At 41.3% G+C, this 27,039-nt stretch overlaps 1 protein-coding gene and 1 long non-coding RNA gene across 14 annotated transcripts in view; one reads left to right on the forward strand and one right to left on the reverse strand.

Annotated features, from left to right (window-relative positions):
• Nucleotides 1–27,039, forward strand: part of MBD5 (methyl-CpG binding domain protein 5) — a 137,353-nt gene that overhangs the window by 103,296 nt on the left and 7,018 nt on the right. For 9 of the 13 annotated variants that reach the window (XM_040562110.1, XM_040562117.1, XM_040562118.1 and 6 more), the window contains 4 exons: nt 13,134–14,162; nt 15,837–16,048; nt 17,802–19,010; nt 24,189–24,301. In XM_040562110.1, coding sequence (XP_040418044.1) covers nt 13,134–14,162; nt 15,837–16,048; nt 17,802–19,010; nt 24,189–24,301 — 2,563 coding nt within the window. The remainder of the gene's footprint in view (nt 1–13,133; nt 14,163–15,836; nt 16,049–17,801; nt 19,011–24,188; nt 24,302–27,039) is intronic. The other 4 variants (XM_040562120.1, XM_040562119.1, XM_040562121.1 and 1 more) reach the window with 4 other exon arrangements.
• Nucleotides 12,189–13,148, reverse strand: LOC121072503. Its single transcript, XR_005821269.1, has 3 exons — nt 13,057–13,148; nt 12,810–12,943; nt 12,189–12,362 (listed from the first exon to the last, which is right to left on the reverse strand). It is a non-coding gene; the product is annotated as an uncharacterized LOC121072503 (long non-coding RNA).

Raw genomic sequence — 27,039 nt, forward strand, 5'->3', positions numbered from 1 at the left:
CCATCCCGGCCTCCTTCCTGTTATGACTCTTGCTTTTCTTAACTTCTACACCCTGTTCATAAATAAAATCCGTGCACTTTTGTACACACCTAGACCTCAGTTGTTGTCTCTTGCCCAAATAAATTGTTTTTCTGCATCATGCCGTGCTACTTCAACCCTGGAAGGCTGTGGCTAACCTGGTAGTTTATGTCCACGTGTTATACAATGTTCTTTATTACTTGCATTAAATAGTTAGTTGTTGTCCAAGATTGAAGCAGATACTAGGAATATAAAAGTTTTCAAAGTAACCTTTTTGGGGTGCAGGGAGCGGGAGTGCAAAGTCTGTGTTTGCCTTTATCGTGATAATTTTGCTGTGCTGGTAATTAAATGGTTGAATAAACTGTGTATTCAGTTGGAAGAGTGTAGCGGGATTTCCTGATTTGTTCATCAGTGAAGACGTTGAGGGGAAGCAGGTATGCCACTGGTACTGTCCTTGGACTGGTTAATGGTAAAAGGGGACAGATCAAAAATGTTTATTTCATTTGACGACTGTTGGCTGAACAAAGTATGAGTTTTTGAAAGGTAATACTATGTTAATTTCTTAAGCGGGAAAGAAAACCTTTGATATTTCCGTTTTTCAGCTTGGTTATCTGTCAAAGTATGTGTTTGATACAATCGTAGCCAAACCACATCAGGTCGAATGAAAGTGGCCATAAGCGTGCAAGCTGTCCGTGTCATTCAGCCAAGAAAGCACCTGATATGTATTCCCGATCTTTCTCTAAGAGAGCTGTTTATTCTTTGAAATACAGAACTGAATTAAATAGCTAAAAAATACTTTTACAAAGTCCTGCTGATCATACTTGCTAATGACTCCTAAGGGTTTCTCTCTGTTCCTGGGGAAATGAGGCGTTTCTTCCTTAGCTGTCTCAGTGGTCTGTGTCACAAGCAAGCAGCTATTAATCCTGGCACGGCTGTTTTGCCTTGTCATGCTGACAAAGAAGTTTGCCTTGTATATTCTTTCTATTCTGAGACCTTGTACTCTCCTGTGAACAGAACAAAGGTCTCGTTTTGCCAAGGAGCCTGCTTCCGTGTCCCTCTAAGCATACCACAAAATCTCTTTTGCAAGAGCTTTGGGTTTCCCCCTCTTTTGAGGCCAGTGGGGATCGGTGGTGTGGGTTCTCCCGGACTGTCACTGTCCACACAGCTGAAGAAAGCTGTGAAGTTATTGCAACGTGGGACTGCTTTGCCCTGCAGAGGACAGAAGAGACTGAAAGTTATGTGAGATAAGAGCCCGTGTGCCAGCAGTTGCCATCAAGAAGCTGAGCAGTAGCCATTTGCCTCATGTGGGGAAAGGGTTGGCAAGGCTCGAGATCCCCGCAGGAAATTCAGGCTGGAACTGATCAACAGAGGTTTTGTACTGTCTAAAAGTTTTCAATAAAATGTTTTGCAAAGGCTATTAAAGTGGGCTTCTGAGAAGCGAAATTCATCCCGGTGTGGGATCTTCTTGTTCCTGCTCCATCGCTGTGACCCCAGCCCCGTGCTGCAGCCGTGCCCCGCTGCTAGGAGCAGGCACCGCTCGTGAGAGCTGTCCTCAGGCTGGTGGCACGGCCGTCATCATCGCTCCTCGTGCAGGGCCGTGCTTCAGAATGATGGCCCTTGTCTTCAGGCAAGCTGAGTTCCTTCCCGAGAAGACGAATGTTTGTATGAGGAAGAGACAGTAGTGGCATCGGCTCTCAGACTCCTGTGGGACAGCAGCAGCACAACGAATCCGTACAATGTGCAAGCACACTGGGCTGCACGCTGCTGCTAGAGGCTATTGGCAAGCCCCGTGAAGTAAGGCTTCAACACAAACAGCCAATTCGGTCCTCATCGATACACGAATATATAACCCAATGTGAGAAATCCTGCTCTGCTCTCTGCAGGCTTCTGATTTACCTGAAACCTTCTTTCAAGCAACTCAAGTTAAACCAGAGAAGGATGGCGTTTCTGGTACCCTAGAGATAACTGTTAGAATTATAGCAGTATAATTGTAGGGGCTTAACACTTTTTTTTTTTCATCCAAATGAAAATTGGTAATTCCATGTAGTCTGCTGCTGTTCTGTTCCTCACTGCTGATGGGGTTTGTTTCGTCAGTTTTGATGTTTGTAAAATACATACAGCCTGCGTATATCCATATATTTTTTTCTGAATATCCATGATGGCTAGAAGCCTAGAGACCCGTTTTCTTTTTAAGACGAAATTTCAGAAGCCGGTGCCCTTGCGTGATTCCCAGAGACAAGGCCCTAGCACGGTGCATAAACCTTCATCCAGCCTCCTGCCTGAGTCATCGCGGAGGCATGTGGCTCGGCATCACGTCTGAGCCTAATCCACTGCCTGGGAAAACCCAGATAGGATATTTTGCTATGTTTGCAGTAGGATGGAAGCATCCTTGCCTTGAACCAAGTGTGAAATGTTGAGAATTTTGCTTTAATGGTAACCTTTAAAAATAAAAGTTTGTTGCTAGTCTGCGTTCAATGATGTAGAATGTGACCAAAATGCTAAGAGGTGTGTTAACGAATTGTTCTGCACAGAGCCGTAGCGGGTTGGCAATTTTGGTGTATGAGTTTTGTTGTGTCAAACACGCAGAAGGAGCCGTGTGTACAGAGGTTTAGCTGAATAAGTCATCCTCAGGAAACTCGCGTTCATATTTGAGTTTGTGGCTTTTTTTTTTTGCTTTGTTTCTATGTATTTTAATTGCTAAATCTGTTTTCTGTTTGTGTGCCAGTATTGAGAATAGCTACTAATCAGAGAATAGTTCCGGAGAGAAAAGGCTGCGAATCACCACAATTAGATGGCTGCTTATTGCCTGAGCTTTTAGTTATACTTTAACCACACGGACCGGGTTTCATTCTGGCTTTTGTTTTCTTTTTCCAGATAATATCATTAGTTTCCAGGTGATTTTCAGTGTGAGTGTGATGGAATTAAAAACGAATAAATGTAAAAATTAAAATTTCTGTTTATGCAGTAGAGAGCTTTTTTACTTTTCCCATTTTGAGCCCTTGAAAACCTATTATGCTTAATTAATTTTTATGAACAACACCTGCCTTATACTATACTATAGTATTTGGGTTGCAAAACACTTTTATAGCAGCAGTCCTATAGGAGGAGCTAGCATCAAATCTGTATGGGTTATTTACAGCTATTCATTTTGGAAAAAGGCCATTTTTCTGCAAGGAGACTGGGTTCCAGACTCGTTTTTTCTGATGAGTAGTGTCAGTATTTCTGTCAAACTCTGACATGGAATTTCTCATTATGAATCGAGTCCTCAGACTTCTGATACAAACTGAAGGCACTATCCAATTTGCTAATTCGGCGGCTTTAAGATTTATTCCTTAAGCCCCTTTGCCTCCCAGAAGCAGGCTTTGTATTTGTGTGATGTTTGTAAAAAGGGGCCGCATCTCTGTGCCACACACCTTATTGCTGAGGCAATTTCTTTCTTGCTGTTTGGATGTGCAGCTAGTTCAGAAGTTCACTGGGTGTAAGTGGTGAGCATTTAGCATCGCAAATCCTGCTAGCAACGCAAAATGTCTAAAGGAGGGGATAGAGGTAAACAAGTGAAAAAAATGTTTGGGAGTGAAAGCTACAATATGGCTGATGAGGGAAGTCAAGGAAGCTAATAGAGTAACCGTAGCTAAATGGAGTCAAGGCAATAAAAGATCTCCGATATCAGAACATCAGAAACTATAGAGAAACTATAAATCTACAAGTTTAATGGTGACAAATAGAGGACAGATTTGGAGGAAAAAAAGTATTGAAGCAATATCCCTTCCTTAGATTCAGAACAATAAAATTTTACTAGTGAATTTTACAGAATAGGAAAAGTTCTCAGATGTATTTAAATAGGAGGAACACAGGAGAGCAATGCAAATCGGTTTGGAGCTTCTCTCCTACTCAAACAGAATTTATTTTAGTACAGTCAAGTATGGCGTAATGTAATTGGGAATGTTGCCTTGGAAAACAGTGACTCAAGGAAGGGTTTCAGGAGCCTTTGATTTAATAGCCTTAATGCAAGCGGTCAGATCAGTGACGCTGCAAAACAGAAGGAAGGAAAGCGAAGCTGGGCAGGAACTCGGAAGCACAAAACCCAGAAGTGCACGGGGGAACTCGGGGTGCTCCTGGCTCTGTGCGCAGCTTGAGAAAGCCAGAGCTGGGATGTGCTGGTGCGCTGCGTGGTCGCTTCTCGTGAAAGATACAGAAATACTGGAGATTTCGAAGGAGGACCATTTAACTGATCTGGGTGGCTGTAGATCAGACCATGAGCGCTGAGGGCTGTCTGCTGTGCCTCCCAGAAGAGCCCGAACCAGGCTTGAAACCATGAAACCATGAAAAACTCGTGAAAACCATGAAAACTCATGAAACCATGAGCTTGTCAGCAGGTCAGGTGCCAGGGAGTCGAGCTGGATGCAGATTTTTCCAGCCCTTGGGAATGCCCTGCAGCCTGCTCTTTTACACAAGTATGGCTATAGCCATGGTACCGCTGCCTGTAGGTATTTATACTTGGACAGTGTCCGAAAAGGTGGAGGCCTGAATTACTTAGGTCAGGTCGGTGGTTGGGCTTGGTGGGGTTGGACTTGATGGTCTGGAAGGTCTTTTCCAACCTGGGTGGTTCTGTGACTGTGGGATTTTTACTCTGTTGACAGAAGTTCAGTGACAACATCCAGTGGGCAGAAAGCTGGTAAATTCAGCATCAAAGAGGTGAATGGTTTCCTTCTTGTGAGAATGCCAGGCATTGAAACACGCTAGCACAGGACGTGTTGGGTATACCAACAAAGAGTCTTAACGAAATTTCACAGCCTGTGTGCACAGACTCTTTCTGACCAATAATGATGGTCGCATTTGATCTTAGGATCTGTTCAGCTCATTCCCCCCTCTTATTGCCCCTTTACTGAACTTAGGAAAGCAAAGAGGACTGCAGTGCTTCCACACTGACTGCTCAGATCATTTATATCTGTGTTAACTATTATAACCAGCCTCGTGTATCAGGATTTCATCCTGATGCAACCTGAAGGGCTCACGTAAGATTTTTTTTCTGCCGAACTTAGAGTTGGCTGGAGTATTCCAAGTGGAGCCATCAGGGATTGTCTTCCCCTGGCAGAATCAGAAATGAACTTGTTGATAATCAGATCGCCATTCAGAGGAAAAATACCTTCAAATCAGACCGGCCTTTGCCTTTTTCTTCTTCACCAGCATGGGGAACGGTCTTGAGGGCATGTCCCAGTTCTCTACCGTTTGTAATGGGTTGTTTTCTCTTGCTTTTTGCCTCTAGTGCAAAGCTAAGTCTCCCGAGGAATGAATTGCTTTAGTCTAACTAAAGCATTTGTCCTTAATCTACATGAAAAATACAGATCTGTGGTACAAACTGCATAGGGTATGGAGAGAGGGTATTTTAGAATATGTCACCTTAAAGGTGTACAAAGCGGCATATTCTTATATGTGAGCCTCTGGATTTGCTCCCCAGGATTACCTCTGTGTATCACGGAAAAATAAAATCAGAGCTTTTCAGCTTCAAATTCAGAAGAGTGGCTGCCTGGCATCCTTTATGGGGCTTGTGTCTGAGAAGAGTGTCTTATTAAACTTAAATAACCGCTAGACGGGATGCCAAGCAGCTACTCTTCTAATTGTAAAGCCAATTGAATTGTTCTATTGATTTGGGGTTTCGGTGCTTATATAAGCATACAGAGACTTTTCTTGGTGGGTGGGGTAGGCGGGGAAATAGTATTATAAGGGATCGCTGTTTGCAATCTGGCTTGACTTCTCCACATTTTGCCTTGTGTTCCCCTCTTATTATTTTGGGGAGAAAAATTGTGATTATTTTCCTTTTCAAATACGAACTGTAAAGAAAATCTTCTATATGAAGAATGAGATTTCCAGGTACGATAATGTATGGTAGATGAAGGCTGCTCCCTCCCCCGCCATTGGAACGCCTATTCCAATTTATTTGCTCCTTTTAACTCTTGATAGAGGTCTTGTGCACAAAACCGCTCTCGTTCTCTGAACATAAAGGAATTACTGACTTAATAGGCATCGGTGATCACATTAGGTACCTGTAATTGTTAACGGGGGATTTTTATATCGCTGGCATAAACAGCCTTGCTACCATGAGGTTTACAGGAGAGCTCCGGTTACCGAGCACGGAGCTTGCTCAGACACACAGCTCAGGCTCCTCTTGTGGTGGTTTGGATTTTTAAATTTGAATTTGCCGTAATTCACGGTCTTTGTTAACCAGGATTCTGCCTAGTTATGGTTTTAACTGCCATACATGTTTCTAAGAATTTATATTAATAACAGTTAAAGTACTTGTAGTAGTAGTAGTAGTAGTAGTAATAATAATAATAGTGCAGAAAGTCCTACTTTATTAAAGACGTGATGGTGGAAAAAAAAAATATATATATGAGATTTCCCATACATAGTTAGTTCTCCACGCCTTCTGAAAATACTAACCAGAACCAGTGGGCAACTGCAAGACTTGCTAGAGGCTGGGGAGGGGACTGTGGCAGGAAGTAATTCTTTTTATTGCACTTCTATTTTCCCAAATTTGAAGAAGAGGAAAAACAAAACGTTGTACTTGATTCGCAGCGCATCTCCCACAGCTGTGAGTGGGGCAACGATAGAGGAAGAGATGAGGCTAAATGCCAACATTGACAAAATATTGAAAACCGTTCCTTCATCTGCATGCTGTTGGCTTGTCGGGTTTCTTTACTTGAAAACTGCTGCTGCCTTCCGCTAACAGCTAAGCGTGTAAGGAGAGTTTTCCCAAAGTCACTTTAAAAACAGCAGTGGTGGTACAGTGTAGGAGAGAAGTCAGAACAGACGGGAACGAGGAGAAGAACCAGGATTGAAATTTAGTCAAGTATTTAAGTAAATACCTAATTCTAAGCATTTCTGTTGTCCTAGAACCTGGTTTGGGCTTTCTGCCCGTACTTTTCCGAAGCTGCCGAGGCTGCGCGCTGGGGTCCTGCACGCACGGTGTTACGGGTGGGCAGCGAGCGCCTTCTTTTGGGGCAGGGTGCTGGACCTTAATAGGCCAGTCCTGGCTTTACCTGGTCCTGCTGGCCCGAGATGAACATTTTATTTATCGGTCCATTGTTCATGATTTCTCTGTGGTCTGCAGGGAGCATGCAATCTTGATAAGGAAATCACCTGGCAGCAGGTTGCGGTTAACTGCTGAATTACGGTTTCTTCGGAACTGAAAGCACTAGAGCGAATGTGATAGCAGATAAATATCTCAAATGTTTTCCATTCTAAAAGAATACAGAGAATGTAATTATTAAAATGTATAGCTGTTGGTCCTAAGTTTATCGGTAAGTGATGGAATATGGAGTTAAAGCAGGAACTTGTTGTCTTGAATGTTTAAGGAATATGAGGTCACACCGCTTCCATTAGCGATTATAGTTCTCCGAAAGCTGAGCCTCCTAAAATTGCAGATTTAAAAATATTGCCACTTAGGGAAACTGTGTGCTTGTGTCTGTAAGCTGGTATTAATCCTTACTTCATACTCGTATGGTGGGAGCTTCCAGAGGCCTTGCGGGATGGGCGACCCTGTAGTGAGAGCTGCACAAATGCTCCGAGATCCCAGTAATAGTAGCTCCAGGGCTGGTGATATTTTGTACTTTCACCCCTTTGTAATCTCAGCATAAGGGACGCAGTGAAAATTTCCTCTCCCCTGTCTGTCTGGATCTTTCCGAACAAAATCTTACAGATTTCTTCTGCCACTGCTTCTGAGTTTTGCCCTAGGAGAGGGAGGAAGCTTCCTGCTAAAACCTCCCGTGACCAAGGAGGTGCCCGTGAGTTCCTGATGAGGGTTTCAAAAACTTGACACTTGTTAAATTAAAAAAGCTATAAAGAAAAATTAAAATAAATCTAGTTGCATTTTTTATTAAATACGCAGAAATTTAAGAACTGGCAAAGTAGCGTGAAAAACATTTGTTTGTTTTCAACTCAAAATGTTTTAGATGTTAATGTCTAATGACCATGTCCCGCATTAATCATTTTTGAGCACTGTTAGTTTCCAGAGTACCTAATACACCTCTCTTATCCGTTATTTTTACTTCACAAATTTCAGCAATGTACTGTAACTACTGAAGCATTAGAATACCTGATGGATAGTTTCTTATAGAGGAATACTTTGTAAAATATTCTTTGTCTTGTCATTTTCTCAAGGATATACTTTAATTGCAATTAGAAAAACGCACATGTATTTAACATTCTTCAATTTGGTAGAAATGCTTCTAGTATCTATGAAGACTGTACTAGTTTGCTTTCGGCTTGAGTTGTCTGATTTGTAAGGAGCATTATTCACAGTCGTTACTGCTCCTGGATAATTTTACGCAGACACAATTCTTCATCCACTGCAGAAATACTGTAGTGTTTTTGACTCTTTCAGTTTGATATCAGTGGCTCATACCCCAACTTCCCTTTCTGAGCACAGCCATTGAAGCTTGCTGTCCAAATTTTATTGATGTTAAAACTTAGACATGTTTAAAAAGCAGGATTCAAAACTAGACAGACCTCTGACTATATCGTACCATCCCAAAAGCATCATGTGTACGTATAGGATCCTCTCTTTTCCTGGTAAAAGAATGCTGATATAGGAATGATAAATATCTTCTAATGTCTTTAAGTGGGCAGGCAGTGAATCTTCTTGAATGCTAATTGATTTCATAACATACTGCATCTGCTTAAGAATACCTGTCAGGCAATACTTTGAAAAAAGGAACAGATAAAATCCACAAAGGAAAATAAACATTATTTCAAAAGAAAAGAAAACAAAAAATGCACATAAATAAAACACTGTAGCCCACGAAGGAATAATTTTAAAAAGTATATCCTATTCAATTTCCATCTATTTATTCCCAAAACATTTATTTCACTTTCTAAGGGATGAATGGATTATTATTTATTTTTTTTAGCACTCTGGATATTTTTTCTTCTCAGTGCATTACAAAGACAGTACCTTTTTCTCAACAACAGGCAAAAGAACTTCTGGCAGATGTCCGTGCCTGCAAGAGTTGAAAGCCTACGTTTGTCTTAGGCTTTTTTTGACTTTTAGTCTAACTCCTCCATCTTTTTGTCATTCTACGTTTACTCTTAAGAGCTTCTAATTAATAAGGACTGCTGTTTACTGAGAGCTAACGTTACGATGCCCTGGATTCCAGGATTCCAGGATTCAAAGCACCATCTTTTTACGAAACTTCACTTTTGGTGTTGGCCATCGCTTTTTTTCCTCCTCGTGAGTCAAAAAGCCCCAGCTGCTCCTGTTCCTCCCGGACCTCGGAGGTTTTCTGTTAAACTGGGGAGGGGCAGGGCAGAGGTCTCTGAAGGCTTTTGTGGTGCTGTGAATTAAATGATGGAAATTATACGTGTTTTGTAAGGGAAAAAAGTAACGCAGACTTTGTGTTTTGGTTTGGGGCCAAGCATTCAGCGGCCCTGTATTTTAATGAGGATGGGTATGCATGCATCTCTTCATCTAAATACTGACTTGGTGGGGATGCTCTTTTGGAAGAGAGACACAAATCCTGTTCTGGTGGTTCAATGTATTAGTAGGGATAGATCTACCCCAGAAAGCCCTTAAAAATATTGCATTAGCTACTACCCAATTCCAAACTTCTCTATGCCAACCTGTAGTGTCTGTCTGAGGCAGCTTGTCTCGGCAGCAAGCGACTCGCTTGTCTGTTCTCCTGCTGCTGAGCTCTGGCTGCTCGTCACCTCTTCAGCTCCTGAACTTTGCACGCCTGGGCTGAAATAGTGCACCTTTTCTCTCTTCTGTTCAAAATCCATCAAGATATTTTTTCCCAGTAGCAATTAATCACCTGATTAATATGCAGAAAGAGCAAGTGTCGAATGCACTCTAGAGTTCTCAGGTTGGATCTCCAAAAGTAATGTTTGATGGGGGATAGAAAGCAGACCGGTGTTCGACAAAAGCCTAGAGCAACAGTCTTACAGGTTTGAGATTTGCTTCGTAGCAGATAGTCTTTGGTGTGATCGCTTACTTGAGTGGAATGGAAAATAGGATCATAAATCAGACATAGAGATTAGGTCCGATTGAAAATACAAAAATTGGGGTTTATATTCGTGAGGGCACCATATATAGAATGGTTTCCTCGTGCTGAATTGCAGATATATCCATGTGCTGCTTAACACGTTGAGTGCAAGTGATAGTAGTGAGGGAAGCCTGCCTTAGCCGCTGGTATGTAACTGCATGCAAGGTAATTTCCCCTACAGTGGGAGTAAAGAATTTCCCCCAAAAATACATCATGAAACATCCCCAAAAATACAGCCTGAAACAATCTCGTGCTTTAGAAAGCCAAATATGTCTGACCGATCCTGTAGGTTAAGCTGAACTGATGACAGACAGATTTTATCTGTATGACAGTAAGGTTTTATGTAGAGGGCCACGCGAATATATTCCGGTGGTACTACCTGGTCCATCCTAAACAAGATTACAACTAGAGAAAGTAACATAAAGCGTCTCCAAGCGTTGTGGCAGTTTTGGTTCAATGAGCAATTTTTCTCCCAGCATCATTTAAGAGGCCCTGCGTGTTTTCAGGTGTTGCAGGCATCCATCTTGTGTCATTTAACAGTGGTGTCGCTGGTTCTTCTGTTGAGATGACATATTTTGTGATTGTATTTCCTAAATCTGTAGTTTGGGACTTTTCTTGGTATTTAGATCCATGGAGAGTCAATTCTGAATACTGATATAAAAAACAAAAAGCTTTTTGTAAGCCAGAAGGGTTTCCCCCGGCGCCTTGCCCTGTTCTAAGAACCGTGTGTGATAGCTAATGTACCTCACTGGTCTGTGGAGCATTCCGAGCCATTACAAGCCTGCACGGAGAGTTTGGAGCTATTTTAAGTGAGAGCGTTTTCTTTTCTCCAGTGAAACACAGAGAATTTGCTTTTAGCCACAAAGATCATGAAGATTTTTATGTAACTTATCTAAAAATGTGTTTCAAAATATTTTGGAGGTTAGTAGGTTCTCTGGAATTTGCCTAATTGAATATGAGTAGCCAGAGTTTATGGTTATGTGTTAAAAAATAAATATTAATGCATGCTGAAATTAATTTTGAGTTACGCTTCTCATCTGTATGAAGCTTCTTTACAATAGTAGCAACGTAAAAACAAAACTCCTGGGTAAAAAAAAGAAAGGGCATGCACACATGAAGTCTTTTCAGCATGTCGTCTCAGTAGGTCATGTGCACCTTGATTTATGAAGATGTGCCTGAAACAATCTTCCTTTTGCTGTTACGTTCCGTGCTGGGGACATTGTCAGAGGCTGCTTGTATCCAGAAGTAGGTAAGCAGCAGGACGGACACATCAGCAGCAAACAGACTCATGTGCCACAGCAGTAGCTTTTATCCTTCTGTACCAAGAGGTTTGCTGTTAGTGTCTTCATAGCAGTTTTGAATAACATCTGATCAGCTTCCCTTATTAGCAGTTCTTCACCAACTTTTCTTGGGAGGGTGTCTGTGATTTGGAAGTCTGTATTTCCCAGCTAGAAAGAAGGGGAGGGCGTGGGTGCTGGTTTCTCAGGTATTTATGAGGCATTTGCCGATTCTTGGTGTGTCAAGACAGAGTATGTGCCATTCCTGCCTAATCTGAAATTTTAAACCCAAAGCCGTAAGTGGGACTCCAGTGGGATATATATTTTCAGTGCATGGTTTGTTTTTTCCCTCAAATGCTTATGCATTTTTTGTTCCAAACTGCTGCCTAGAGAAATGTGCTTGTCACAAAACTGGTTTTGTTGCTCTAACATATTTCTCCTCTCAACAGAATACGATAACCTGTGCTTTATGATTACAATTTGTTCTTCCTTCACCTGTCATTAATTTATTGTTTTCCTTCTGTATAGAAATATGATCATGGTACCTGCAAGAGAGCGTATGGGCTTTCTTCTCCTGAGCTCAGTGCAGTGATTCATGAACTGTGTTCATTTCTTACCTTTTTGAGCTGTCGATATGTTACGGTACTTGGAAAAAAAGGTGTTTTAAGTTAAAAGTGATGTAAAGATTGGATTCTGCTCTTACCGGTTAAAAGCATACTTACATATCCCCTTCCAAATAGTATTTGCTTGGGAAAATTATAATTGATGCTTTCTGATAATCAATACCTTTGTTCTCTATTGTGTCAGCTATGTTTGCAGGGCAATTGAGAACAGAAAATAATTGTATTGCATCAAAACCGCAGTTTAATACTTTTATATATTTTATATATGCAGTATACAATTTCAGTACATATTCTTACCGTTTGTTCTCCAATGAATAAAGTAGAAAGGTGTACTTCAAGGTAATTTCACTTGCTTTAATTTTCCAGGCCTCCTCTTGTATGTTTCTTGTGCGTGACCACTCTGCCTGAAGTAAAAGATAATGAATAATTTACTTTATACTTCAGCTGTGGTGAAGGGGTACAAAGATACCCAAACAAACTTTATTATTCTTTCCCTCTTCCCTCATCACAAATCTACCCAGTTCATCTTTCTTTTCATGCCAAGTGATGGATATGACTAGACCAACCCAATTATTTACATTTTTTTCTTTGTAAATTGTTAATTATAATCATTGTGTTTTTTTCTCTAGGAGTCCAAAATAATGCTTTAGATAATAATTATCCAAAACCCCATTAATGGAATACAGCTGGAAAAAGAAGAGCATCGCTTTCACATCTGCATTTAGAGTTTACTCTCACTTTTCACAGAGCATCATTCATGCCTTACGTTGATCTTTCATCCTAGTAGTTAATTTATTATTGGTCCATGACAAAGTAAATGAAGTTACGGTTGCTTTTAGTTTTACACTTACCAAAATACGTAATGAATGAAATCCTCTGAAATCACCACTCAAAGAAATTGAAGGGAAATAAAAGCGTATAGTTTGAGAATTTCTGATGAGATGTGGCACAGCCTGCAGTATCTGAAGTAGTTGATGGCAGATTCCTTCGGATTTAAAAAAAAAAAACAAACCAAAAAAAAAACATCACTCAAGTTTGGATGCTGAAAGCATTTTCTTTTGTGTGCATGGGTATCAAGCGTTGCTGGTTTGGATTGACCTAGCTGCTTTGTAACTCGGATGACTGTCTCCCAGCAGGCAGCATGCTATTAATATTTTTGTTCTTTTGCATTGCAGGGGGTTCAGGACCGTCATCATCAATAGCCATAGCTGGCACCAGCCAACCTGCCATCACAAAGACAACATCTGTTCTTCAAGATGGTGTTATAGTCACTACTGCAGCTGGAAACCCACTTCAGAGCCAGCTGCCCATTGGGAGCGATTTCCCTTTCGCTGGCCATGAACACTCGCTTCATTTCCCGCAGAACAGCTCTTCAAACAACAATCTTCCACATTCTTTGAATCAAAACCTCCTCAGTTCTCTACCTATCTCTTTGCCAGTGAATCAGCAACATCTCCTAAACCAGAATCTATTAAATATACTGCAGCCTTCAGCAGGAGAAGGCAAGTCTGAGGTCAACCTCAACCCTTTAGGTTTTCTCAACCCGAATGTAAATGCTGCTTTAGCTTTTCTCTCCAGTGACGTGGATGGGCAGGTATTGCAACCTGTTCATTTTCAGCTTCTAGCAACCCTCCTCCAGAACCAAGCCCAAGCAGCTGCCATGCTTCCCCTACCATCTTTCAATCTGACCATCTCAGATTTGCTGCAACAGCAAAATAACCCTTTGCCCTCAGTAACACAGATGACAGCCCCACCTGACCATTTGCCAAGCAATCAGTCAGAAAGCAACAGGGTTGAGACCCTTTTAACCAACCCCCTGGGGAACCCTATACCAAGCTTTTCAGGCACTGACACTACTTCTAACCCCCTGCTCCTCCCAGCTGTCTCTGGGGCCTCAGCATTAATGGCCTTGAATCCCCAGCTGGTGGGAGGTGTCCTGAACTCTGCATCGGGCAACACCGCTAATCATCCAGAGGTTTCCATAGCCACCTCCTCCCAGGCAACCACTACCACAACCACTACATCATCAGCAGTGGCAGCACTGTCTGTCTCAACCCTGGGTGGTGGGACAGCAGTGGTGTCAATGGCAGAAACATTGCTGAACATATCTAATAATGCTGGGAATACATCTGGTCCAGCTAAACTCAACAATAACTCTGTGGTGCCACAGCTACTTAACCCTCTACTGGGGACAGGTCTGCTTGGTAAGTTCAATTTCTTCACAGATATAAAAGGAAAAAAAAAGGAAGAGGGTTGGGGAGGGGGAATTTCTGATTCTAGTTTCTAAAGATGACACTTTATCATACTTTTTTTTATAAGGCTTTTGTATGTTACAGCTTGTTTACTGAGAAAACATAACTGTTACTGCAAGACATTTTAACTACATTCTAATTTAATTCAATAATACTTCACACTGGTTTTGGAAATTACTTTATATTCCATTCTTAATTCTGATGCCACCTAGACCTACTATATACATCTTAAAATTCTATAAGCGATTGGACTTGTTTCATTTTTCAAGTAATAAAAGCCTAGATGCATCTCTGGGATGCACTGTTTCATTTCAAGTGCATGTGGCATCACAGGGTTAGTACGAGTAGCTGTGCAGTAGATGAAAAGTGGCCAAGTGCATTTTTCCAAATGAATCAAAAGTGCCAAAACCATCAGAAAGCAGACTCCCTGTAAAGTAATACATAAAGCACTCAAAGCAAGTCCTTGCACAAGTTCAAAGAGGAAGGTTGCCCTTTGAGCCCTTTGTTATGTATTTATATTTTCTCATTGCTCTGTTTTTTCTTTTTTTTTTTAACTGTATCTTGGAGTTTAAAAAGCCAGGGTATATCTCACTAACAAGCACATACATCCCATAATGAGTGATAAAAAGCTGTTAAATACAAGTTTTTCTCCTGTGTCTTTTGATGAACTTTACCCAGAATGTGTAATGTAACTAGCACTCCTCTGATTTTTGGACTATATAAACCAATGTTTCCTCCTACAGTAGGAGGAGGAAATAACAGTGGTAGAGCTGATAAGTATTTTGCTTAATTAATTAATTTGCTTAATACCTCATACCTACCTACTAAATGGCTACCGTGAACTCAATCCTACTTGACATTTTTAATGTAAAATAGATAACCAATGATTCTGCAAATGCAAATTTTAAGGAAAACATGAACTTTATGTTAAAAAAAAAAAAAAACAACTAGGAAATTGATACATTTTTAAGCTTTTTATATCACAAAGTCAGGTTCAACAGCATACTTATTTTACTAGAACTAGAGTTTTCATGTTCAGTGAGATTTTAATCTTATGGAAAATGTTAATACAATTGTATCTGTAGAATGCTATAAAACAGAAAATGTGTGGACTAACATGTTTGTGACCCAAAAAGCCTTTGCTCACGTGCAGTTAGATCACGTTATTTTGTCATAGTTAATGAAAAACAAGTTTTGTTGTTTTTTTTAAATTATTTTCTCTTTTTTTCTCTCTCTCTCTTCTCCTCCTCCCCCCCTCACCACCCCAGTACTGTTTGAAGCAGTCACTCTTTGGAAACTAAGAGTAAGATTCCAAGACACCGATATGATAGAAGCTCATTCTGCCATACTTGGCTGTGTACCGTTCCAAAGGCAGAGACAGTCATGTCAGAAACCTTTAGAAAGAGTCCAGATAGATGTGACATGCAAAAGAAGCAATGCTGAAGAAAGAAAGGAATAAAGATTAGGAGACACATGCCTTGAGGACCATTCCATAGAAGATTGAAGGGGAAAAGTGTTGTTTTACAGAGGCATTTGCTTAGCAGTCAGTTGATATTTGAGTCAAGGAAATTCCTCCTGACTGTTGAAAACTGTACTGACTTATGTTTCCCTGTGTTTGAATTACAGGTGACATGTCATCTATAAACACTACTTTGAATAACCATCAACTGAGTCATCTCCAGTCGCTATTAAACAACAATCAGATGTTTCCTTCAAATCAGCAGCAACAGCACCTTCTCCAGGGGTATCAGAACATGCAGGGCTTTCAAGGCCAGCCCCCAATTCCTGGCCCGGCTAACAACCCAAACCCCATGGCATGTCTGTTCCAAAATTTCCAGGTAGAAAGCAAAATTAAATCAATATTCAAACAAATGTGCAACTCTAAGTAGGTAAAGTTATATCCTTCATAGTTTGACTTTTTTTTTTTTTTACTGAGTGATTAAGACAATATGATATATACAATTGCTTGCCTCTTTCAGTAGTTTTTGGATTTTGCAAATCAGTAACATTTGTTACTGAAACTTGATACCTTCTTCCTTAGATATTGGGTATAGTATCTTTGGAAACAGCTGTGCTCTATGTATTGGAAAAAATTAGGCTATGTGCATTCTGATAATTACTGTACATTTTTTGGCAAAACTGTTTTCCATTCTGAAAAAAAAAATCATAAATTCCCTTTTAGACTGCTCAAAGATTCGATGGTTAGAAGGAAATTATGATACCTCTTTACAGTGATTAGAAACTTAATAAATGATGATAGGTGACTATTGACCAGATCCCTCATATGTTCCCACTGGAATTGAATGGAGGAGGTAGCTTTGATGCAGATTGTGTAAATTGAAGAAAACAGGGATTAGAATGAATATGCAGTGACAAACCGTGCAAAAAAAAGATACCTTCATGCTATTCACCTAAATAGCTCTTCATAATGCAACCTGAACTATTAAACTAACAAACTGACAGGAAGCATAGCAACCAAAACAGGTAATAAAAGCAGAGTTACAGTATGCGTATTATTATTCAGTATTACTGTGGTTGCTGCAGGACTCGAGATGTGAAGAGAGAAGCGTGCATAGTGCCAGCAAGTGCTTTTACCCTTTAAGAAGGAAAAAGAAGACGTGTCATTTTCTCAGTGTAGGCATTTCACTGCTACTGCAAAATCACAGTCCTCCAGCTGCCTATAAACTCCCTTTGTTTTTGTATGAATTCTGGTAGCTTTATCTCAGTATTTTTTGGTTCAGTTTTTCAGTTATATAAATAGTAATGGTGAGTATTTAAAGGAGCTTTGGGAAATATTTTGCCCTTGTTTGTTACTGTTTTTTATTAAAGCACTCTTATTGATGTCATCCGCACTGCCTACGTATGTGACAAGAAATACAAAAAGCACAGTTACTTTAATCTGAAGGTTACAGTTTACTGTGGCAGTTCCTGACATTACAGCTGCAATGCAAAGGGACGCAGGCATGGTTTACAAGGGACTAAAGTAAAAAGAGATCCCATGAGAGAAGCACATAAACGAAAGGGAGAAAATAGAAATGCTGGCCAATTGCAAAAGGACAGTGATGGCCTACTTTCCAGACACAGAAAGAGGAACATGTAAGGAGCCTAGAGGAGCAGTTGGTTGGGAGGAAAGAAGAAAAACCGGGGGTCTGAGAAGGAATAAAAGAGAATAGTTGACAACAGAAATATTGAAATACTTGGTGGAGTTGGTTAGGGTTTCAGAGAAAAAAAGGTGGGTGCCGTACTTCAGAAGAGGGAACCTCAGAAAAGACTGTGAAAAAGGAGATAAAAATGTAGTCTCAGCAGTACATAGTAGGTTGTATCAATATGTGTAAGGCATTCACTCTGAACCATGAGGTAAAGTCTTAACAGCTGATGGCTTTACTTTCCTATTTGTTTTTCTATCTAGTTTATCCAGCTTTAAGCTCCACAACTGATGCGTAACCAAAATAAAATTGTTTATATACTGTAACAAATAATAACCCCTGGCCACTATCCTAATTTTTTATTAAAATGAAACAAAGTTTTCTATTAAAGTGGAGTTTTAAGCAGAATAGCAATTTCCATCTTTTTCTCTCCCTTTTTTTTCAGGTGAGAATGCAGGAAGATGCTGCTGTCCTAAACAAAAGAATGATCACTCAGATGGGAATGGCACCAGTTCCCGAGAGCTCCAACACTATGCTTCCTCCTTTCCAAGAAACATCTTGTGATTTGCAGCAAAGAACTGAACCATCTCTTGGACAACAGGCAAAGGATAACCTCAATGTCGCTGCTCAGGGTGATACATCAGTGGACGCTATCTACAAAGCAGTTGTAGATGCTGCAAGCAAGGGAATGCAAGTAGTAATCACCACTGCCGTTAGCAGTACAACACAAATGAGTCCCATTCCAGCTTTGAGTGCCATGAGTGCCTTCACAGCCTCAATTGGTGACCCATTAAATCTTTCTAGTGCTGTCAGTGCAGTAATCCATGGAAGAAACATTGCTGTTTCTGATCACGAAGGTAGGCTAAGGAACGCTAGAGGAACGCGAATACTGAAGAATTCAGAACATGGTAAAAATTCAAGTGAAGGGGATGGGTATGAATATTACAAATCAACAAGTTGTAACACACCCAAAAAACAGTGGGAAGGGGAGCAAAGTCCTGTTAGTGAGATAAACAGATGGAAATGTGATGAGTTTCTAGACCACTCTGCACATATCCATAGTAGTCCTTGTCACGAAAGGCCCAATAACATCTCCACACTGCCATTATTACAAGGCGAGCAGCATCAGATACTGTTATCACAGCGAAACTGTCAAAGTGATAAAATGTTGGAGGAGAATTTCAGGTATAACAATTACAAAAGAACTATGATGAGTTTTAAGGAAAGACTGGAGAACACTGTGGAACGATGTGCACACATAAATGGAAATAGGCCTCAGCAGAACAGAGGATTTGGGGAGTTGCTGAACACTTCTAAACAAGACCTGATTCTGGAAGAGCAATCTCCAAGTTCCTCAAATAGCTTGGAAAGTTCGTTAGTTAAAGACTATATCCATTACAATGGAGATTTTAATGCCAAAAGCATTAATGGGTGTGTGCCTAGCCCTTCAGATGCTAAAAGCATCAGTAGTGAAGATGACCTAAGGAATCCAGATTCCCCTTCTTCAAACGAGCTGATACATTACAGGCCGAGGACGTTTAATGTTGGCGACTTGGTCTGGGGCCAAATCAAAGGACTGACTTCATGGCCTGGAAAACTAGTAAGAGAAGAAGAAGTTCACAATTCATGTCAACAAAACGCTGAGGAGGGGAAGGTATATTTATATATATATGCACATATCTATCTATCTTCTTATATACACGTGTACATATGCTTATACAAACCATAGCGTATCAATGCTTTACCTTGATCCTTTATTTTTTTAACTTGTCTCGTATTTTAATAGTACAAATTGCTTTTTTTCCCTCCATACTACAGCTTGTAGAATGGAATTTATCCCAAAAATTGTTAAACTCACAGTGTATATTTAGGTGAACTTAAAGGTGTTGTGTCCAAAGAAACTGGTATAATGTGTAAGGCATATGGAGACATCTAAAAGTGGTGAAAACTGGAAAAAGGGAAACTGTGATCTAATCAGATTGAGGAGTCTGTAACAAGTAAGATCTTGCTGACTGCCACATACACTGCTTGGGAGGAAATGTGTGGATACGTGCATTTCACCGTGAAAAGATGTCTGGAACATCTTATAATAGTGAAGAAAGCACTCCAATTTGCTCGTTTGTCCTAAAGTCCAGGTTTTTTAGTACTAACAGTATATTTGTCAGAGAATGTATGCTATTTTAAATTCTAGTCTCCACTAAGTGTGTAACATCATATTTTTGTAGTTTTCATAAACTATTTCACATCTTCTACATGTAAAAAAGTGCTATTTTAAAAAATGCCAATTATAAAAATACGTACGTAGAAAGCCAAGACCTAACAAAACAGCATTTTACCTCTGGCACGAAGAAGTCAAACCACTTAAAAATTGTGTCTTTTTCCCATACTCCCAACTAGCAGATTGCATGACAACAGTCATAAAAATGTAAGAGTAGTCAGAACAGGTTGGACCAAACTATTCCTTTACTCACGAAGTGCCCAAGAGCCAATGCCCAGAGGAGAGCACGAGAACACGTTGAGGGCTGCTCCGGGTCCCTCCCACCAGTGCACAGCTCAGGGATGCCACGAGCCAGAGCTGGTATCTCCGTGTTGTAACCAGCGCTGCTCTTCCTGCACTTGGTCATGGAGTTATCTGAGGTTGATGTGCAAACATAATTTGCTCAAACAGTCAGGTCTTTGATGAATTGGTAGTATAAATATCTGGGGCGTTGTTCGGCTGGAATGGTTCAACCCCAGTTCAGGAGAACTTCAGTCTCTCTTTCAAGGCTTCTTCCTTGATCTCCGTAGCCTCAGTGGTTTCAGGGAGCTCCCGTCTGAGTACTCTGAACAGAACTATTTACTTTAGAGAAGTCACTGTGCTTTAATAACAGCACTTGCATGCTTAAGAGCTCGTTCCTTATAAAGATTAGATTCCCAAGTTACAAATCATTTTTAAAACTATAGGCAAATGAGACAGACCACAAACAGTAGAGGATTAAACTGGAAAAATTAGGAGGTGAATAATGTCAAGGTCCCATATGACTTCTGAATACAGTTCTTGTACTGTATATATGTTCAAGTGTGTATTTGTGTTAATTTCACAAAGTTAATTGCAAATCCATATTTATAAGATTGTTCTGACACATTTTAAGAGCTTTTTTTTTTAACTTTAATAAGGAGGCGATTTTTTTTCATTTGCATTCCATAGCAATTTAAACTTTACTCCCAGTTTGTGTTTAGCAGAACGTACGGTTGTTTTTGTGCAAACCCGCTTTCTTTATTTCTGTCCCTTTTGTACGTTATCTAAACACATTGCGTGGCATCATGTTTAATGGCATAGATTTTATTGTATGCTGAAGCACAAACAACAGGAAAGCAACCTATGGATCCCTCCTAAACCGAGGAAATGCTCCGGATGCAGTACTGTCAAGGCAGCAAGAGAGACTTTCAAGCTCTTCGTCAGAAGTCCTGTGTAACAGATCCCCTCGCTTCAGAAGGCCGTCCATTTCATGGTTGTTCTATACGTGTATTTATATATTTATATATGTGTGTGGCTGATTCTCACCACCAAGCAGTACAGAGCGAATGACCTTTCAGAGGTCAGGATTTCAGGTTGAATTAAGTGATGCTGGGAAATAGGAGCAAGGTGAGAAGCAGGATGAGAATGTGCACGTGCTGTATCATAGTTGTGTTTCTAGTGCAAAGCAGGCAGGAACTGGCATGCACAGTGGCAGTCTGTGCATGTGTTCAAGCGCTCCCATAACATGTCACACAGCCACGTCCTTCAGATGTTTGGACAGCCTGGTCTGAAATAGAAATGAAAACCAAAAAACCCTTGAAAACCAAAAGGTCTCCAGAAAGCCTGCACTCCAGAAAACCCTGAAAGGTTGTAATTCATGGGGGGAGTCACCAGCAGTTCTGGAAACGTGATTTTCTGAGGAGCTTTCTTAAAACATCTTTTAAAGTGTTTGTGTAATCAGATGTTAACTTCCTATGTTGTAACATTGCTTTAGCCATGCTCTGGAATTTCGCTGTACATTGTATGCTCTGTGTTCTCTATATCATACATTAATTTGGTTTTTATTTCCATTAAGAATTTGAGTATTATATGTAATAATACTTCTGTGTGCTGAGCAGCTAGCACGGTGCGTTGGTGAGAGCTGCCTGGGGCAGCAGGCCCCGCAGCTCTGCCAGTCTGTGTTTCTAAGCGGGCTCCTGTCTCACTGGGAAGGTGCTGCTGGTTTCTCTGGGGGAAAATTTTGCTTTCTGCTCTAATAGATATATGTAAAATGGCATAAAAGTAGAATTTGGGCACGTTGTTTTGTAGTTTCAATAATTATCCAGCAGTTCCTGCCAGGGAGCCGTGCTAGCAGTCAGCCTCCTGTCTGTGAGAGCACAAGTTAATTTCTTTCAGATTTTACAACTAATTAGTGCTTGACGCTAAAAGTTTACAATAGGAAAAACAGTTTTTGCTGTTTCATAATAATTTGGCTTATGAATGTTTTTTTATAGAGTGGCATAAAACACTGGACTCTTACCAAGCCTGTATAAATACCTGCCTGAGGAAACTGAGCTTTTCTCGTCCTAGAGATAAGAATAGGTGTGGTTTATCAGAGTCCTGAAAATCCAGTTTGTATATATTACTATTGTTAGGGGGTATTGTAAATGAAGGGATGTGATATGATTAATTCCAATATATGTTGTACTTGCTTCCAATTCCATGTTACGTAAGCAATTTGACACTACTTCAAAAAAGTGCTAGCAGGTTTGGGTTTCTTGGCTGTTCTACCATCACACAATTCCTGTAATGAAGATGTTGATCCTTTTTCTAACATAAGTCACTTGTTACCCAAATGTGGTAGTAACTCCTCATACAAGTAGTTTACCCTTTAGCTTTTCTTTGTACCCGAGGGCAGACATGTGCAACGCTGCAGTTTGTTCCTCCTTTGTACGGGTGCGGTGCCATTGGAGTGCTCCTGGCAGCATCACCACAAAGTAAAGGTTCAGCTGTAAAGGATCGGGATGATTACATTACTGCCATTTAATTCTGTTCAGTTTGAAAAATGTAAGTTTTTTCTTTAGTAGTTTTCAGAGGTGCTGTAAGGTGCGGGCTTGAGCACCGGCGTATCGCAGACAGGGAAGCTGCATCCAGCTGCTGCGGCCGGTCCCTTCGCCTCATGCACCTCCTGTGCCTTCTGTCCTCTGTGCATCCTTAACAGCTCTGCAGCTTCTCAGTCGATTGCATTTCACGTGTATGCATTGGTATTTTTACAAAGTCTGATTGGGAAAGGAATTGTGTGAAGTGTTCGCAGCCTTGCATTACAAGTGCGCGTGGTTTGAAGGGAGAAGTGCTGCAGTCTGTAGCATAAGTGAATATTTTTCATGAAAACAGAAATCTTGCCTCCCTGCGTGCAGATTTCACGAGTAATGACTCATCTTTTAAGTTCCCGAAGCTGCAGTAGTTCCCAGCTTCGTTATCAGATGCAGGAGTTCAAGATGTGAAATTTGGTCTAAACATGTATTATATTTGGCATTGTGTCTGGAGATTTTGACAACTTGCCTGCTCATTAACTTCAGATCGTCACATCTAAAAATCAGTTTCGTTGTGAATATAAATTATTTATTCATTGAAAGGTTGGCTTTAGATGGAAGTTGCATTCAAATTTATTTTTAGGATTGTATGTAGGCATGCTTAATAAATTTGTATTTATGGATTTAATTTTCTTTGTGTCAAAATACAAGCTGTACTTTTTAATGAAACAAATGCTATATAAGGTTCTTGTTAGCTTATGCAAATAAGTCAAGCAAAACAAAACGCTACTGACAAAAATGGAATTTATCAGGTCATTTTCTTTAAATTGTGTATTTTGAACGTATTTTTGTGGTTTTACAAGCAGAAATGACTGTGAACCAAATCAAAATAATATGCGAAGTTAAGTGGGATATTGTATTGTGAAGGTACACGATAAGATCCTACAGACCGTATAATTCATTTCCTCTCGTGTTTGTGTTGTTTACACTAGCGCTGACTGGTGGCGCCAGTGATCAGATGCTGTGGTTTATGGACAGCTCGCTTAAAAGATTACAATTCTGGTTGATTTCAAGAGAACCTAAACTTCCAATTAAAGTACTCCAAACAGCAGCTCAGCAGCCCTGTTGAGCACGTGCTCACATTCGTTCCTGACTCAGCAGATCACTAAAACTTGGGCTCAGTAAAAAAATAAATACATAAAAAATAAATATATAAAATTAAAAGCCCTCTCTCAGGATGGATAAATTAGCTGGCTAAAAGAAGCAGTAGCTACAATTCATAATTTCCTACTGCATAAGTAAAGCTTGTTCCTCCTGCCCTCTCCCACCCCAATCTTTGTAAGGTCTTACGCCTTTAAGCTCTTCTGAGACAGGAATGGGTTTGGCCATGCCATCAGCAGCGCTGCCGAGCTGCGGCCTTACATACTGCGTCCAGAAGGTGAGGTGATGTAACACGTGTTCACGTTGATGGCCTCTGTAAAAGCTGTATGACGTGTATTAGGCAACTCGCTGTTCCAGGTAGTCTCAGAGATGTCCCATATGTTGGTAGAATGGGAGTACAGGATGTGAGACAACAGCATTTACCTTAATAATACAAAAAACTGTGTTCTAAAATACTATTTTCCTTCTGTTTTTGTATTGCTATTAATGGTGTGGATATGTAGAGAAATTACAGTGTGTAGGTATGTGTATGAGGGGGTGTGTGTAGCTATACATTAATCTCTTTGCTGGGAAGGTCGGTGTCTTATGGATGCACTGAAAATTAGGCTCCTTAATAATGCATGTCTAGCAGTAAAGTAAAAGCGGTGTTTAATAATTGCAGGTCTGGGTAATGTGGTTTGGTGTTCATACCTTCACTCAGGTGGAGCCAGAGAAGTTGAAGACACTAACAGAAGGTCTAGAAGCTTACAACCGAGCCAGAAAAAGGAACAGAAAGTAAGTGAACGCTCGTTCATTTGCCGGAGAGATGGAATAATGTGATTCTTTTGCTTCCAGAGCCTCCCATTTTGGGGACCCTGGCAGATCTGCCAAACAGAAAAGTTAATTTTCTGAATTCCTTGTGTTGGTTATGATAATCATGAGATCTTTGGTATCTGCATTTTTATTGCATCTTCTGATATTTACAGTAGCCTTTGGAAAATGTCAGCCTGCTTGTTTGAGCTTTCATGTGCGGGATTCTAATTTACGGCTAAAAAAGTTATTACATCAAAACTCTTCTGACCAAATGCACTTTTTAACAAGATCTGCCCTTCTTATCTCTTCCCTCTCCCTCTGTCAGCTGCTGCTGCAGGCAGAGCACAGGTTTATTCCGATAAATTCCGTTTATTTCCCATTGCCGAGAAGCTTTGCAGACCTTGCGAAGTCTGGCTGCGTGTAACCAGGCAGCGGCTCAGTGCGGGGCTTCCCTTACACTCTCTGTCAGACATGTATGAACTGCCTGGTTTTATCGGGCCTTTTAGCCTTTATTTATCAAGGTACAGGGATGGAAAGCCTGTGAAACATTGAGTATTAGGGCGTGAAACAGAAAGCATAGACAAAAAGAGGAAAATGAGGTTGACTTGAGGAGAAATAAAACCTCGACAGCTGTAAAAGGGCAGCAGAGCGGAGGTGGTGCTGTGGTTGGGATTGCTCTAGGATGCTGCTGTGCACTTGCTCCTGCACTGAACATGCATTACGTTGGGTGAGAGTGTCACGTCCGCTCACACCACTTGTCTTCAGAACAAGAAACATGGGCTTAACGGGATTAAATAATTATTTGTCTCCAGCTCCATTTAAGGTGTCAGCTTTTCCTCTATTTATACGTCATGCAGTGCTTACCAGAAATAGTTTTAATGCCAATGAGACAATGCCATCTTTTATTTTTCACCATCCCCAAGTGCTGGAGCTGAAGGGTGAGAGGGGCTCCTGGCAGCCGGGTGCTGGCTCTGCTCCCCGACACAAAGTACGTGCCGCGAGGAGGCGAGAGCCGCTGATCTGCAGGGCTGTTAAGGTTGGAATGAGCAATACAGTTTAAGAAAACCTCCCGTCTTCTGACTTGCAGCCATATATTTGGCAGGCTGGGCGTTTTCTAGACCTGCACAGAGCCCCGTGCCCTTTCTCGTGGCACTGCTGGTTCTGCGCTGGGGCTTGTGCATAGCGAAACAGCGGCTGTCAGATAGCCCCAGTGTGGGGCCCCTGAGTGCCCAAGGTCCTAGGGTTCCTTTACAGCCCTTACAGGTTTTTGCCCGTATTTCTCCCTGTCTGTATCTCGTATTTCAAGTAGTTTGCTCTTTTGTTGTGGACCAGAGGGCAGCCCCTTCTCTTTTACCTGTGGTCTGTTCTCAATTTATCTGGAACAGCTCTTATCTCCTTATGGTCTTCTCCATGATGCATGTGCTTGTAGCATCTTGTTGCACAGGGGTCCAAAACCTTGGAGGATTAAGCATTAGATACAGTAGTTACATGTGGAACACAACTCCTGTTGGTTTCCGTTACCACACGGATAAATACTCATTACTTACACACACCAGCACTGACATCACGTTGGGCACTTCTGTAATACAAAGACATAGGTAAAGAAGTCCAGGAGAAATTAGTTTTGGGAGCATGGGCCAACACTGCAGACGTTTGGTGTCTTGAGCAGAGCGAGGTTAGCATCCAGACCCTCAAAATGACATTCAGGTGCCATAAACAAGGCACCAGGTCATCACCCAACAGCGGTGCCGTCTCCTCCCGTGCTTTCAGCTTCTCTCCGTGTTTAGTTCCCCCTCTGGGCTTCTGTTTTGTCAGGTATGTGCCGTTTGCCATCCCTACCATTTCCATCCATACCGTGCACGCTGACTTATGTCTGAATGAGGCTCAAACGTGGCTTTAGCTTGGAGCAGGCAGGTCGGCGACGTCCCTCCTGCTGGCCGTGTGCCGTTTTCCCCGTGGAGCGGGGCTCTGCAGGGCACGAGTGTGCTCGCACGGCTTCGCAGCACGAGCAGCGGCTGCACGCCAAGTCTGGGACGTGCCCGCTGCGGGAGGGAGCTCGGGGACTTCCAGCTGCTCGGCTCAGCTCATGGTCGTGCTTCATTTGGAGGATACGGATCGGTGAAATTGCAGTGGGCTCCAGTAGGAAGGATTAAAAGAACACTGCTGGCACAAAGGTTGTCCTCTGTTCCCGGGGGAAGGAGTTTAAATCTGTCTCCAAAACTGTTGGCCATGAGAGGTGTTCAAAGAGGCGATGTGCTGCTTTTTAACGGGAGAGGGAATCTACTGCTAGAATCTTTTAAATGGAGTTTGACGGAAGTTGTGGCATTTACAGGTCGGTTTGCATCACGCGTCATACCTGACGCAAGTTTATCCGGTGTCAGGGTCTCTGCTTTGTTGTTGCAGTAACTGCGTGTTTCGGTGATGGGCACTGCTGAAACTTTGACTCAAGGGCAGGTCCTCGTCTTCACGGTGGAATGTAGCTAGTAGAAAAAAATCATCAGTGTCTTAGGACTACAGTTCATATCGCCAGTTGTATTTTTAATACTGCCAAATGGCTCTTTTGACTAATAGCAAAAATTTCCAAAGCATCTAATAAGGGTGGAAGTGACCTCGAGAGGTCATCCTACCCAAAGGCGAGACATGAAGGAGGAAAAACGGGCGGGCGAAATCTGCATGCTGTGTAATACTGCCTTTGATTATCTTAATTGCTAGGGCTGTTT

The sequence above is a fragment of the Cygnus olor genome, chromosome 6, assembly GCF_009769625.2.
Source record: "Cygnus olor isolate bCygOlo1 chromosome 6, bCygOlo1.pri.v2, whole genome shotgun sequence".
Lineage (NCBI taxonomy): Eukaryota > Metazoa > Chordata > Aves > Anseriformes > Anatidae > Cygnus > Cygnus olor.